Source organism: Pygoscelis adeliae, unplaced genomic scaffold (assembly GCF_000699105.1).
Source record: "Pygoscelis adeliae isolate BGI_AS28 unplaced genomic scaffold, ASM69910v1 Scaffold223, whole genome shotgun sequence".
Classification (NCBI taxonomy): Eukaryota; Metazoa; Chordata; class Aves; order Sphenisciformes; family Spheniscidae; genus Pygoscelis; species Pygoscelis adeliae.
The window spans coordinates 1,199,586-1,214,512 of NW_008824543.1; the positions used below are offsets into that span (position 1 = coordinate 1,199,586).

The following is a 14,927-nucleotide window of genomic DNA, read 5'->3' on the forward strand; positions in this document are numbered from 1 at the left end:
GTCATTCTCAAGCAGTGCTGCTCTTAATGGTTTTTGCATTGGTTTCTTACCAGAGATTGCTTTTGTTATCCCAAGGGTAATACATGAAATGCTATAAATAGGCATGTTAGTACATGTTAGACCAATTTTTAATTTTTTAATAACCTTCAGTTAGCTAAAGTATTGGATTCTGTAAAGGTAAGATAGTATTTGAGAAATATTTAAGCCTCATTCAAGTGGATGTGAGGGATCTACATACCACTACAAGAGCTAATACACACTAGCCACACTCTGGTCTACTGATGGTATCTGTAGGATCTGCTTTGAACAAGTTGCCAAACTTGCAGCCCTGTTGAGCAATGACTCTTTGTAGTTGGTATCTTCTTTTTGGTACACAAAGTAGGTATTACCCAGACTGATACGTATGCAGCTTCTCCACCTCTAAATAGTCTGTGAGTGCAGTAGCTTCTGCAGAATGCCATTCAGTATAAACTATTCTGCTTCTGGAAAACTGATGCTAGACAGGTCACGCTTCCAAATATGCGTTTGCTGTGTGGCAGATTTTTAGGTGGTGGCGTAACAGAGCTGCCTCTGCACTATCAAACCAAGTATGTTCTTTGCACCCCCAGTTCTCATTTCCTTGTCACCCAGATGAAAGGACCTGTTGATCTACATAATCTCTTATGTGTCTGGGCAACTATTTTGTCTCTAGTACTGTAATGAGTGACAGAATTATGGCTTTGTCCAAGAATGGTTTGCAGAATTCACAGTGCTCATGTCTTAAAGAGTAGCCAGCTATGGTCTGCAAAGTACACTCTCTCCCACCTATTGCCACTGTTCTTAAAGAGGTGGCATGGCTTTAGAAGAGAAGTTGAATAGGTATGGTGTAAGTGACAGGCTGATTGGAAAAAAAACAAACCAAAAACAAACAAAAAAAAAAAACAAAAAAACTCCCAGTTGTCAGTCTGCTATACTGAAAGACTGAAATGAGATTGCAAGATGAGGCAGCTGATGGACCCCGAGTCTTGAGCAAGCTACAGATTACACTAGAGGACAAGAAGAAAATCTTTTGAGGATCTAGAAATTGCAACTCATCCCACTAAGGCCACTAAACTCTCTCTGTGGTACAGAAAGTCTAACAGTCCAAAGCTTATGCCACATCCTTAAGAAAATGGATAGGTCTCACTGTTTTTCTTTGATCGCCAAATCAGACTTTTATCTAAAAATGCAAGTGTAGATAGGTAGATATAAATATACTTCTAGTACCTGCAAATAAAGTGCTGTTAGTCCAGAGTGGAGAAGCCCACCTCCACGGCAACACCAGCAGTCAGCTCTGCCACTGGCTACGCATTACACTGGTGTTCTGTAGATTCTGAAGTTTAATACAAAGCCATGATAGATTGTTTTTTCTAGGGTTTTTACCATGGCATCACAAAAAAAACTTCTGATACTCCAGTGTTCCTAGAAGGCTGTTTTACTCTATAGGTATGACACTTTTACTCCAAAAAGGAAACTTCAGGGGAGAAGAGGACTACTTTTAGGTACATGACCCTCTCTCCCAAATATTTTAACAGAGGATGTTAAACACGGTAGTGGCCATGTTTCTTTCAGTCTTTGAATAAAAGATTGGTTTTGACTTGGTTTTCTCAGATAAAATGTTTTGAACATAATAGAAGAAATAAAGACTTTGGGGAATGGTGAGGAAAGAGGCCTGTGAAAGAAAAGGGAGGCAGAGGAATTCATTTCTTCTACTTGTAAGGAGAAAAATGGGCTATTGAGATTATCCTTTGAGTTTCACTTAGATTACAAAAAAGTCACTTATGATGCTCTTTAAAGAGTCCATGAATAAACATCTGTTTACAGTTACTCCATTAACATCTGGATAAATTGTAATGTTGCTGGCTATAGATTCCAGTTATGATTTTGTAGTATGTTCAGGTACTATTCAGAAACTTATTTTGAAGGTCCCATGCTGGTTTTACGTACAAAGTATTACCTGCTACTTGTTTACAGTAACCCATGAAATCCTAACATTCGTTTTCTGAATGCTTAGATTCTGTCCCTAGTACTTCACTCTGAGTGTAGTTGAATAGATCTTGTTAAATCATGCTGAATGCCTTTTTAAGGGTTTTTCCAGTGTATTCCCCCCAGTGTATTCCCCAAGGCCTCCAAGAACATGTTAATAAAATTTTGCTTTAACCTTTTGTCCTGATATAAAACTGAAGAACGACATTGGTGGATATAGCGTCTGGCATGTTACTGTACTAATATCTTGTACATTTTTTCCACAAGACTAATGATAACACACTTACAAGACGTTAAAACAGATTTTCATATCCTAAAGTAACAGATGACATTCACCTGATAAGGGTTATCAGACATGCCTGTTGCTTGTTGTCTTAAAACTTAACTCTGTAAAAAAAAAACTTTGTCTTTCAGGATGTTGCCTTATGGTTGTTTGTCTATTGGTGACTGTGTGGGACTCATCGAGGTAGTGAGGAGTTCTCATACGATCATGCAGATTCAGTGTAAAGGAGGCTTAAAAGGGGCATTGCAGTTCAATAGCCATACGTTGCATCAGTGGCTGAAGGACAAGAACAAAGGAGAAATGTGAGATTTCCTGTTGCTTGTTTTTCTTATTCATGTGCTCTTTTTGATGGAAACTTCAAGAGAACTGAAGTTCATCAAGTGGGAAATTACGTCCATCTGTTTTTAGGTTTTTCCCTGCCCTTGTTTGCCTAGTATTCCTGCCTGTAGCTCTTTTAATGAGTTCGGGTGGTTGTGTGACTTCTCAGCAGTAAAGTGTAAGTTGGAGGTGGAACTATGAAGATATGACTTAAGTCTGTATTTTAACAGTAGCTCATCAAAATGAAAACTGCTGGCTTTCAAAAGAGGGACAGTCACTTTAATAGCTAGTTTACTGTTCTGTGAAGTACTTCTGTTTTCAGAGTACACTGAATTTCTTCCTTACTTTGATAAAGTCCAGAAATTCTGCTTCATTGCGAGAAGATAGTAGTAGTTGGTCCTTCCTTTATGGGAAGGAAGAAAAAAATCTGCACTTTTGTATTATTAGAATATCTGTAGGAAAATGTCTCCTTTGTTTTCAATAGGTATGATGCAGCTATTGACTTGTTTACCCGTTCTTGTGCCGGCTACTGTGTTGCTACCTTTATACTGGGCATTGGTGATCGCCACAATAGTAACATCATGGTAAAAGATGATGGACAAGTAAGATATGTTTTTCTAAAAACATAGCCTAATGTCATCTCTCACTTTGATTAGAGTTTGTTTAAAAAAAAAAAAAATCCTTCTGGACTATAAGTAAATGATCAATTTTACTATGACATCATTTAAACAAGGAATTACTAATCTTAAAATAACTTTCTGTCTTTCCAAGCTGTTTCACATTGACTTTGGGCACTTCCTCGATCACAAGAAGAAAAAATTTGGTTATAAAAGAGAGCGTGTGCCATTTGTCTTAACACAAGACTTTTTAATAGTGATTAGTAAAGGAGCCCAAGAATGTACCAAAACAAGGGAGTTTGAAAGGTGAGCATTTTTTTAAGCATTTAACTTCCAAAGTATTTTGTACCTAAAATGCACTTTACTACTGGTGACCTTTAATAATTAGACCTTCTAACTGAAAAGTAGTATTTTAATTGGCTTGCAGTGAGTATGTTCTAATTCTTTAGTTGAAGATCAGCCATCCACTTGTAAATCAGTAGGTGATCTTAGTGCTTACATCGCCTTCGGTTCATGAAACCTCACTTTAGCTTTGCAGGGTCAGCACACATGTGAATAAAGATAATTTTTTTAATATCTGAATATTTTTTTATTTAACACTTAAAAGCCTCTTGGGATTGCATAACTGCAAAAATGGAGAATTCTTACATGTCAGGTGTAATGCACATCAGAGCCTTACTGGTCACTCAGCAATACTTCTCTCTCCTATAGCTGCTGTGATATCAGCTCTTCAGCTGACTGGTGTGGTTTGTGACATTCTGCAGAACCTACTAAGAAAGGAGAACTTTAAAATAATAATAAATAAATAAATTCTGTTGCTGTAGTCATTCCTAATATCTGTCTTTCCAGAGATCTAGTCTTTGAGAGTTTTCAATTTTAATCTTAATTTCATTATGTTGCGGGAGAGGAAGACAGATTTTTAAGTTAGTGTCTGTTTGAATGCTGCAGTGAAGCTTTTTTGCCTTTTTTTTCTTAACCTGACTTAAATTAGTGATTTCAGCATAAACGGGCATTTCTCACCCAATGTGATGATACAGCAAATGCCCCTGTCTTCAATGCATTCTCCAGAGTATCTAAGGAGCAACAGCTACTGCCCTCATAAAACTATGGGAGAGAAGTGCATCTGTGATAACCAGGAAAGCACTGTTTGCAGCAGTATATCATGAAATGTGCTTTGAAATCTGAAATGTCAGTAGCAATGACTAAAGTGGCTCTGTGAACTCCCATAAACTTGTGTGGAACGCTTGCATGAATTGCAAATGAGGTGTAAGGCTAGAAAGCCTGTCTTCAGTTTGGCTATTGTGTTAGTCTGACCATTACTAATTCTTACAGAAATGAAGATAACCTGAGTAGGAAGATGCGGATATTTTCTCAGCAACATTATGGTGTTCTTATTGGACTAAGACTGCCTACTTTTTTAGTGTCCAGTTACCTGAAAACTGTTTTGGAGGTGAAGAAGTAATATGCATCTAATAAGGAAATACCACTGAGCTTTTTTTCCCCGTGTCTCTTCCAGGTTTCAGGAGATGTGTTATAAGGCTTATCTAGCAATTCGGCAGCATGCCAATCTCTTCATAAATCTCTTCTCCATGATAAAAAAAAACAGTCCTTTGACGATATTGCATACATTCGAAAGACCCTTGCATTGGACAAAACTGAGCAGGAAGCTCTTGAGTACTTCATGAAACAAATGAATGATGCTCACCATGGTGGCTGGACAACAAAAATGGACTGGATCTTCCACACAATAAAGCAACATGCTTTGAACTGAAATGAAAGCAAAGAAAACAAGAACTGATAGCCCACTTTGTGGGTACTGCACTGTTAATACCCGTTAGCAGCAAAGACTGGTTGCATAGGAATTGCACAAACCACGAACAACATTAGAATTTATGGCAACAAAAGAGATGAACTGTTCAGACAACTGTCGAAAAATAATGTAAAACAGGGTTTCAGATAGCACTAAAATTGTACACTTCAAAAATTAAGCTTTAGTATGATGTGTGACTTCATGTTATGCCTTAAGCCCAAAAAGGTAAACTTGGAAGAATGTTTCCTTTTTTCATTTGATAGGATAAATTAGAAGGAAAAAGAAAATAGAGCTAGCATGAACATAGAGTCCATCACATATTACCTTAGATCTGGTACAGCAGGTAGAGACTATGCTGGATTGAGAAGAGTGGAAAGAAAATTCAGGTGATAGTGAACATTTAAATGCAGCATAGTTTGAAGGGAAGGAGTTTTAAGCTCAAAGATCTAAAAACAACAGTGAGAGGACAGTGCCTTTTAAATGTGCTCAGAGGCATTAACATTTATGGGGTTTAGATGACACTTTGATTTCTGGGTCTGTCATCTGCACCGTTTCTGAAAGCAGTAGGAAATAGGCCCATTCAGTATGGTGTTTCTTCTGCTCGGTATTTCTAGGGGTGCAATTCATACCTTCACAAAGAAACTCCCTATCATCCCCAAAAACTGACTAACCTGGAAATTTGAATGGTCAGGATTGGGTTTAGTGCAACAGAGAGTTGTAGTGTTCATCTTAGGTTTGCTTTAATCTAACTTGAACTGAATAGATTTTTTTCATACATGTTTTCCAGAACCTAAAGAAAGGTGAGTTATTAAAATTATTGAAAGATTATTTTTTTATAAAGGCTATTTATATAATAGGAACTATTATTAATATATATTCTTTATTTACATGATTTGTCCAATATTCACTCTTTTAATTTTGCAGCCCAGTTCTATCTGTCCAAGACTCCCGTTTCCACTAACGTCACTGAAGGTGACCAGATATACTCCTAGGACCAAATTCAACCCTGGTGAAAGAGGACACAAGTACCGTTGAAATAGTGGGAGATACACCCACTAATGCCAGAGGTGAACTTGGCCTAAGTCTCTTCAAAAATTTTTGGGCATCACTCTTCACGTTAAAGAAGTGATATGCTGGCTATTCAAGGAACGTATGTTTAAACCCTCAATCTTTGGGTCCACCATTTCTCCTCTTTCTTCCTCCTTTGGAAGTGGTTGTTTAATCCAGTAACAGATACATCAGAAATAGCAACTTAGATTTTCAATATGATCAATAATAAGCAGTTCAACATACAGCAGATATGCTGGCTAGCTCAAAGCATGTGGAGTTACCAAACATTTTATAGCTTTGTCTGTTTTGTGTGTGTGTGTGTAATATATATTTGTAAATCTAGTTGTTGTCCTCTAACACAATTATGATGTGTGCAATCAGTTAAATTGGCACCACTTTTTGAAACTGTTCAGAGTACCAAGGATTTCAGATTGCCCTTATGCACAACTTCAGGTAGGACTGGTTTTCTAATTATTAAACAGGTTTTTAATTAGTGAAGCCCATGATTCTGAGGGTGATGTTCACCCTAACATTTTAAACTTGCTAGATTGGCAGCACTTGGAGTGAATTCCAAAGGTCTGGGGCTTTTGGGGGTTCAGCTCACTCACTTGCAAACACACACCGAGGTGCCACTCAAAGTGCAATACCACATGTAATATAAAATATGCTGACAGCTGGTGTTAGATTAGAATATAAGTATATAAATAAATTGTACTTTGTGCGGGCTGTACTGATGAGGTAATGAGTGGTTGGCTTCACTTAGCGAATTGTAATATATTAAAAATGTGCAATCAATTACATTATGAAAGACTTCGGGGATTGTAAAGCCAAGACTTTGGTCTTTCAAGACACTTTCATAGTCAAGATCCTGCAGTTGATTACTGCACACATGGATACTTGATGTTGTAGGGGGAAACCTGTTTCTGTGAAAACTTCAGAAGTTCCAAAATTGGTATGAGGAATGTGAAGTTTTATTTCCTTAGTTCTACTAAATATTTTGGAGTAGTCTAATAGACTTCCCATTACTCTTTCTGTTGACTGTTACATATTCCTTTCTGTTCATATGAATAATTTAACTCCTGCTAACCTTGGTCATACTTTCTAGAGCAAAATTACCCTTGTATGTATTACTTTGCAGTCAACACACTCTAGTGGTTTAGCTCTTTTAAAACATGGCTTAGTTTCAGTTTAAATTTGGCTCTCAAAATCTGAGACCCTGTTGGCTGTAACTCTTAATTTAACTGAGTAAAACTTGCACAGATGCCACATTAGGTGCTATATTATCCTTATTTATCTGGTATTGAAACAATGCTTTACCTCGTTTATCTAAGAGATGGTCAGCCTTTTCCAGCCTGGATGAAAAGATCAACTCGACTTTATTGGATGTTATGAGCCCAACTTTTTTTGTACTTTACCCCTTCCTAGCCATTTACTTCTGTAAATACGAGTATAAATGTCTTTCAGTTCAACCATACAGGGTTCTGCACCCTTTTTGCACAAACAAATGTATGAGGAATCGGGCTCTGTTTCCAAAAGTTCCTGCAACTAAATGCTGTGCGCAAGCTGTAGAAGTTATTATGAACATCAAATAGTAAAAGAAAGGAAACTTCATAGTGATACAGACATAATATGATTTTGGGTAATTACAGCTTTTAAATAAAAAAAATAGAAGTCCATGGACTTTAAGCAGTTGTTCTTACCATAACCAGGATGGGCATTTGAAAAACATCCTGCCAGTGTTTCAGGAAAAAAAAAACACACTTTTTTAAGCTTCAAAGTGTTCAACCTTAATTACCTTATCCTGTTATGCCAGTTTTGTGCTGATGTAACTTCACTGAAGATAGTGGAGGTACTATTTACTTACATTGGTGTAAATGAGAGGATGTCATCTGTTCTCAGTATCAGAAATAAGATCTGCTTACAGACTGTGAAAGCACCTGTAACTGAGCTCTAGATTTTTACAGAGATTGCTTGGAATTTGGATTTTTATTTTTTAACTATTCCCACTTCATGGAGATTTGAAAATGTTCCCTTTATTCTGAGAGTCAGCTGCACAAAACACTAAGTAGCTTATTTTGCGCTTGAACTGAATCTGAACACCTTGCTCCTGCAAAACTTTGTAGTAGAACTACCAGAGCAAGGAGCCCAGGATTGGGCCATATGTTTTATTACAAAGCATTAGGAAATGGTGATTTAGTGAAATACAAATTTAAAAACAGTAACTTCTTCAACTGTGAAACTTTGATTTAATGACAGAACAGGCTGCTGCTGATCGGTTTTTCTTAAAAATATATTCTTTGCTTTCCTAAAGGTAGCAGAAAAAGCACCTGTACTGACTTATATATGCACACTTTTCAGTTCTGAAGGGGTGCATTAGTAGTCTTTTCATAGGTGAAACAGACTTCCAGTATAACTTTAAAATAAAAAAAAAGCATTTAAATAAAACCAAAATTGCTAGTGGTTTGGCATCTTGCGGAGAAGATATAAGCCTGAATATTAAGGGCAATATAGAAATTGCCAAGCCTGTAGAGAACTTTGTATGTGATGACCCTGCTGTTGGTGGTTTGGAGGGTTGGTTTTGGTTTTTTTTCCAAACCTTCCTTTTTATGTAAAATATTAAATGCCCTTTAGTGGTCAGTAGCCCATGTTTGTTGACAATTTGAAGGTATTTTCTTTGCTTTGTCATTTTATAACTGGCATGTTCCAACGTCTGTTCTTAATTGTGAATTCCCCCTGTTTTTCATGTCTGTACAGGTTGCAGACCTGGGCTGGACCCATTCAAAAAACAATTATCAAAAAAGCCACTTGAAATTACTATTTTCTTGATGTCTTTGACATCTTGAAAATGCTTCAAGTTAATGAAAATGGTGTGGTATTACAGAAAGAATTGTAACTTGCTGCTTCTAAGATTTTTTTTAACTTTCTCTTGTTTTAGTTTTACTTGAATGGAAGAAGAACCACACTTGTGTTTTGGTTTTTTTAAATACTATATAGCTGTGGATGTTGTTGCAGATTGTTGAATCCCACTTTAATTTTGCAATACATGTTTCATACAAATAATGAATTTGTATCTTTTTTTCGTGCTGGAAGTTGTCTCAGTTTAAGGCTCTATCTGTCCAAAATGATGTGTAACTCACCACCCCTGCAGTTGGTGTGGATTTTTTGGTGGTTTTTTGTTTTGTTTTATTTTTTACATCTGTGTTAATGAAGGGAAGCCAACTGGAAACTGGATATAGAAGTTCTCTATCTGCATACACTAACCAAATCTATAGGTGCTCTGGTCTCTGAGAAATTCTGATTTCACTTTATGCTGATATAACACTGACTTCATCAGAATCACTCTGGATTCACAGCAGCATATGAAATCAGAATTAGACTATATGTATATTAAAGTTCCAGATTACTTATTCGTATGATTCAGTATGAAAGGCGTTCACTTAATGAGAGGAATGTTTACTAGCAGCCCAGTTAAACACTTGACAATTTTACTTTGGAATAGTCTTTATTAACTAGCTTTTTCAGCTCTCTAATTCATAACTACTGTAATCTTGTCTATCGTTGATTTCATTCTTGAGACTTCCAGGATTTTTCTTACTTGTTAGCTTAAATGTTTCCTCTTCCTACTCTTCCATAGTATAAAGACTTTCCACACTCAGAAAAAATAGTTGTTCTTAATTAGCAGTGCAGCATTCTTGACATCTGAGCTTTATGGGATAGATTTTTAAAAGTATGATGTCTTGCTGTGTTAGCACTCCTGACTCTAAGCCAGAGGTGGATCCCTCTGTCCCTATCTCTTCCCCTTCCCTCTCCAACACCCCTTTCCCCAAAAAAGGGACATGCCCATAGCATAAGAACAACATAAAATATTTGTAGGAGAAGATCAATTGAAGCAATGCTCTGCCTGTACTTTGAAGCTAGCATCCCCATTGGTTTGCATAAATGTGTCTTAAGCTTAAGTGTCCTTACTGTCACTTCTGTACGTGCTGCAATATTCCTTTGGCATAAAGGTGGCCAAAAATACACTTACTCTATCTTGACTTTTTATGAAATTCTAGTGCCAGTTCCCCAGTAGGTATTAAACTGGTTTAGGAACCATTTAGTTCAGTGTAACTGCATCAATTTTGTTAGGAATTTGTGCCAGTATTAAATTAATCACAGTTAAACCTGACCTAATTATATTGCTGAAGTTATAGAAAGCCTAATTCAAGCAGAAGCTGTTTCTCCTAAGAATCTTATCTCTGCTGTATCTTAGTTAATCCCTAAGAGCCAAAACATGGATATTCATAGCTGCAATCTCATTCTGTTTTGTTTCTTTGGTTTAAGGACATTTAATCTATTCCCAGGCTTTATTAATAGTGTTCTATATCCTGAATTATCAGCTGCCCCAGGCTGTCCAAAGTTGTCTTACTGTTTCATTTGGGGCAGGGGAAAGAAGAGGAAGGGAGGAAGAAGATGAATCCTCCTCTTTCTTGTCTTACAGCCACTGTAGTCCAAATTCTTCATCTTGTGAAGATAAATGTATAATTCATCATCTGGAAGTATCCTTTCCCCTTGCCCCCTTGCACCTCTGCAAGTTTTAACTGTGAATATCCACATACACTATCAAAATCCACTTTCCTGGTAGAGAAAAGGATTTAAAATATACATGGCAGCAGTCTGATGTCCTGGATTCTCAGGCTTGAAATTTCCAAAGTATTGTTGTCACTGTAACTCGCACCACAATTGCAAGAACTTTCACAGAATCACACAGAATTGTTGAGGTTGGCAGAGACTTGTGGAGATCATCTAGTCCAGCTGCCCTGTTTGAAGCAGGGTCAGCTAGAGCAGGTTGCTCAGGACATTGTCCAGTCAGGTTTAGAGCCTGTCCAAGAAGGAAGAAGCCACAGTGAAATTTTTTTTCCTCAATGTTTATATGAAATTTCTGTTTCATTGCCTAATGGCCTTTCAGTGGGCAGCACTGAGAAAAGCCTTGCCTGTCTTCTTTACTCCTCTCCATCAAGTATTTATATACATTGACAAGATGCCCCTTGAGCTTTCTCTTCGCTGGGCTAAACAATCCCAGCTCTCAGCCACCCCTCCTAGCCCTTCATCACCTTCATGGCCCTTCGCTGGACCCGTTCCAGTACGTCCATGTCCGGCTCATACTGGGGAGCCCAGCACTGGACCCAGCGCTCCAGGTGTGGCCTCACCAGTGCTGAGCAGAGGGGAAGGACGAAGGCTTACCTCCCTTGACCTGCTGGCATGCTCTTCCTAAGGCAGCCCAGGATCCTGTTGGCATTTTGGATAAATAGAGCCCAGGAGGGTGTAATCTCTTGATGCTTATATGTAACTTTGTTGAAGGTAGTAGCAGTTACATGTCTGCATCAAAAGGAGAGTATAAACACGCACCAGTGCTTGAAATACCTTTTAAAAATGAGACAATTATCTTTGAAATAACCACTACTGGGGGGCGGGAGGGATGTTACCATGTGTATGTCATTCTGTAATAAAGGTCCTGTGGTAAAGTAGTTAGAAAGCAAGACATTTTTAGTAATAATGGGCCAAAAAAGTATTTAAGATGCAGCAAGATGCATGTGTTGTCATACTGAGAATAGTCTTGCAGTACCTTTAAAAATAAAAACCCAAAAAAAACCCCCACAACCCTTTTCCCCTTCTGCTGTGCTACTCAAGTAACAAAAGTTTGGCCTATGATACTTATTGTAGTTCATGTTCATGGGAAACTGTAAAAAGTCTGCTTTTTATTTATCTTCGCGGTCTGTATCACATGCTGTTTATTAAAAAACTACTTTTGTTTGGTTTTTATCACACTTTGAGTGTTAATGTATATACTAACAACTAAATTAAAACAATATGGTTGGTACACTTGTGAATTCTGAAGTGAGAACTTAAGGAATTTTCAGTCTTGGAGGTGTGATTTGGTGTTGCAGCTCTGCTTTCGAAAAAGGCTAGAAGAAAGATAGAAATTGCGTACATCGGTTAACTTGTGTGTGGGGAACAAATAGAATTTGCATTATTTACTGGTGGGAGGTCCTAGATGCACGTGGTATTCATTCTTGTACATATTGATCTTCAAAATAAGTAACTTATTTTAGATGTAGGCTGTTAAAGTTGTGATGAGAGGAGATGTTATTGAAGTGTTTCAGCTGGATGGTTTTAAAGCCTCTGCTAAATCAATGTTTTGTTTTTTGAAAAATAGCCTTAATGCTTTCATTACCAAAACTATATTTTAAACAAACTAGGTTGTATCTTTGTATCCAATACTAGTTTTAAAAGAGTGAGAAACATATTTGGGAAATTACTCACTGGCAGGTATAAGAACATGGGGCTGCAATGGAATTGCTTCTGTGGACATGTTGGTCATTTTGGACTTCAGTTGCTAACAAACTGCTATCGTGGGAGGGATTTGAGCTCTCTTGCTGAGAATTTCACTTTTTTGGAGGGATCGGGGTTTTTAATCAGGTCACTTCTACACATCTTTGTCCCCAGTAAGCTTTAAATTTTGTACGCTGGTCAATTCTGTTTCAGATCACCACTGCCTAGTTTTGAAAAGGGCTATGTTCCAGCAGGTGCTCAGTCTGCACAGGACTTGAACTCTGTAATAAAAGGTGGACATCATTATCCTTACACTTACTTTGAAGCTCAAGCTGAGCTCTAGTCTGGAGAGAGTGAATCAAAGTATGGCTAGTGATTTTGAAGTAGCTAGTTCAGTAACCTGAACTAGCAGATTAAACTTCTGTTTATTACAGTGGATGGTGAGTTTTACCTTTTCTAGTAACTATGAAATGGTTATGAGTGGTTACTACCTTGTTTTAAATGCACAGGATGGTTCAGGGAAAGGGGATCATCAGTTCTTGTTCAAATGCAAATTTTAGACTCTACTGCTGTTACCACAGTGTGATTTTTATGGTAGTTCTAAGTCTTGATCCCTAAAGCATCAAAAAATTACGGAAAACTTGCAAAATAATGCTGGTGAAACAGAAGAATGATTTGCAATGTGGGCAGTTTGCTTTAGCACCGAAATCTCAATGAGCCCTTCCTGATTTTATGCTTGGAAATCAGTCTGGTTTCCAACCTGCATTGGAAAGACTTGATCCAAAATCTGAACCCATCTAACAAAAAAAGCAGGAGAACTGATGCTAGACAGGATACCTCAGATAGCCTCCTATATGTCCTTTTAAACACCAACAAATCTACTGTCAGCAAAGGTAGATGAGCTATACTTACTGCTTTCATTGAAGAAAGTGTACTCCATTCTTCTTCTTTTGGTAAGGATATGTCCCTGCTAATTGAAATGAGCATCATCTGTGTTGCCCATTTAAACAATAAGGTGAATATCACGCAGGCTTTTCTATATTTCCAGTTGGAATGGCTTCTGGGTGATTAAAACCTGACCTAGAGCTGTCTGAACATCCCAAGCACATGGTGGTTTAGAAAATGACTCATCTAGACTTTTCTGTCTAAAGCATTGATGACACTGTTTGATGCCCATGACTTTGAACTGGATCTGCAGCTTCAAAGGGGATCCTCCTCAGATGTTTTTATTTCACTCAAAGTCTTGTCTTTTTATCTGACATAGGTGGTGTTGGGCTGTGCTGCTTTGTGTGGAGAAGAAATCAATCAAAAGGTACAGAAGAGGTGGTGTGCTTTATGTGAAAGTGACTTGGTTACCCTTGTTCTTTCTCACCGAGCAGGACTGAATTCAAAGGAAAGGGTTTGGTTTTGTGTGTTTTTGTTGGGTTTTTTCTTTTTCCCTTGGCAAATTATGGATTGTCAGTTCCCATTACTGCCCTCTGCTGGGAACTGGGGAAAGTGCGCCCCCCCTTTTTTGGAATAGTTACATGGAAAACTTTTTTGGTGAATAGAGGGAGAAATCTGTTGGCATCCACCCATTTGGGTGGCTATAGTGAATTTATGAGAACTTGAACACAAGTTGTCCTGGAGAAACCTCAGCTCCTATGGCTGGAATAAACAGCAGAGAACAAACTGAACTGGGATGCCAGGATCTTGTTTGATTGGTAATTTGGCTCAGGAGATAATAGATATGCCACATCTATTCAATTTCTGAGGGCTCAGCAGTGTGTCTTCAAAAGGATACCTTTACTTATATTCATGCTGCTTACCATCAAACCTGTGCGATCATAGCAGGAAGCTCTTTCTGTGTGGCTGTAACCAAATCAGATCACCCTAAAGACACGTTTCCAACTTTCAGGACAAAGGCTAAAGGTTGGACTTACTCTGTTTATAAAATCCTATCTCAACTTCCAGCTAATGAATAAAACTGAAGCCAGAAGCAGGGTATAATTTTTCTACTCATCAGTGGAGCAACAACATTAGGGATGTCATGGGTTGTCTGCTAATTGAAAGCTCGATCTTAAAATTAGGTAACTTGAGGCTAAGCCAGAGCGCAATAGCTCAATGAATGAAATGCTTGGTAAAATTCTGTGGTCTCTTTTAAGTCATCAAACTAAGTGACTGTAATGGTGTCCCTTGTGACTTCAAAATAAATGACTTATTTTGAAAAATAAGATGCTGTTTGAAATATTCTGCTTTGTGGGGAAATAACTTACTGCTCATTACTATGGCGTAAAAGAAAAAAGTAACGACGAAGCGAGCAAAAAGGGGATTCTCTTGTGCTTTCAAAATTTTCCAAATTTGTAAAGGGGAAAGTTGCTTATTTTAGTTCTTCGACCCTTATTTTATATTGATATATTAGATGCTGTCAGATGCTTTACAAGCCCTGGACAAAGCCTCTGTATGAAAATGTGCTGGAGAAGTTCTCTGCGCCTATATTGGCAGCGGTGGGATAACAGTATGGGTATAAATCGAGGGATAAAGTAAAGGTTTA

At 37.8% G+C, this 14,927-nt stretch overlaps 1 protein-coding gene across 1 annotated transcript in view; it reads left to right on the plus strand.

Annotated features, from left to right (window-relative positions):
• Window positions 1-11,942, plus strand: part of PIK3CA (phosphatidylinositol-4,5-bisphosphate 3-kinase, catalytic subunit alpha) — a 42,567-nt gene extending 30,625 nt beyond the window's left edge. The window contains 5 exon segments of the mRNA XM_009321703.1: window positions 2,419-2,589; window positions 3,090-3,207; window positions 3,377-3,528; window positions 4,739-4,815; window positions 4,818-11,942. Coding sequence (XP_009319978.1) covers window positions 2,419-2,589; window positions 3,090-3,207; window positions 3,377-3,528; window positions 4,739-4,815; window positions 4,818-4,993 — 694 coding nt within the window. The 3' untranslated portion in view covers window positions 4,994-11,942.
• Window positions 11,943-14,927: the final 2,985 nt, after the last annotated feature.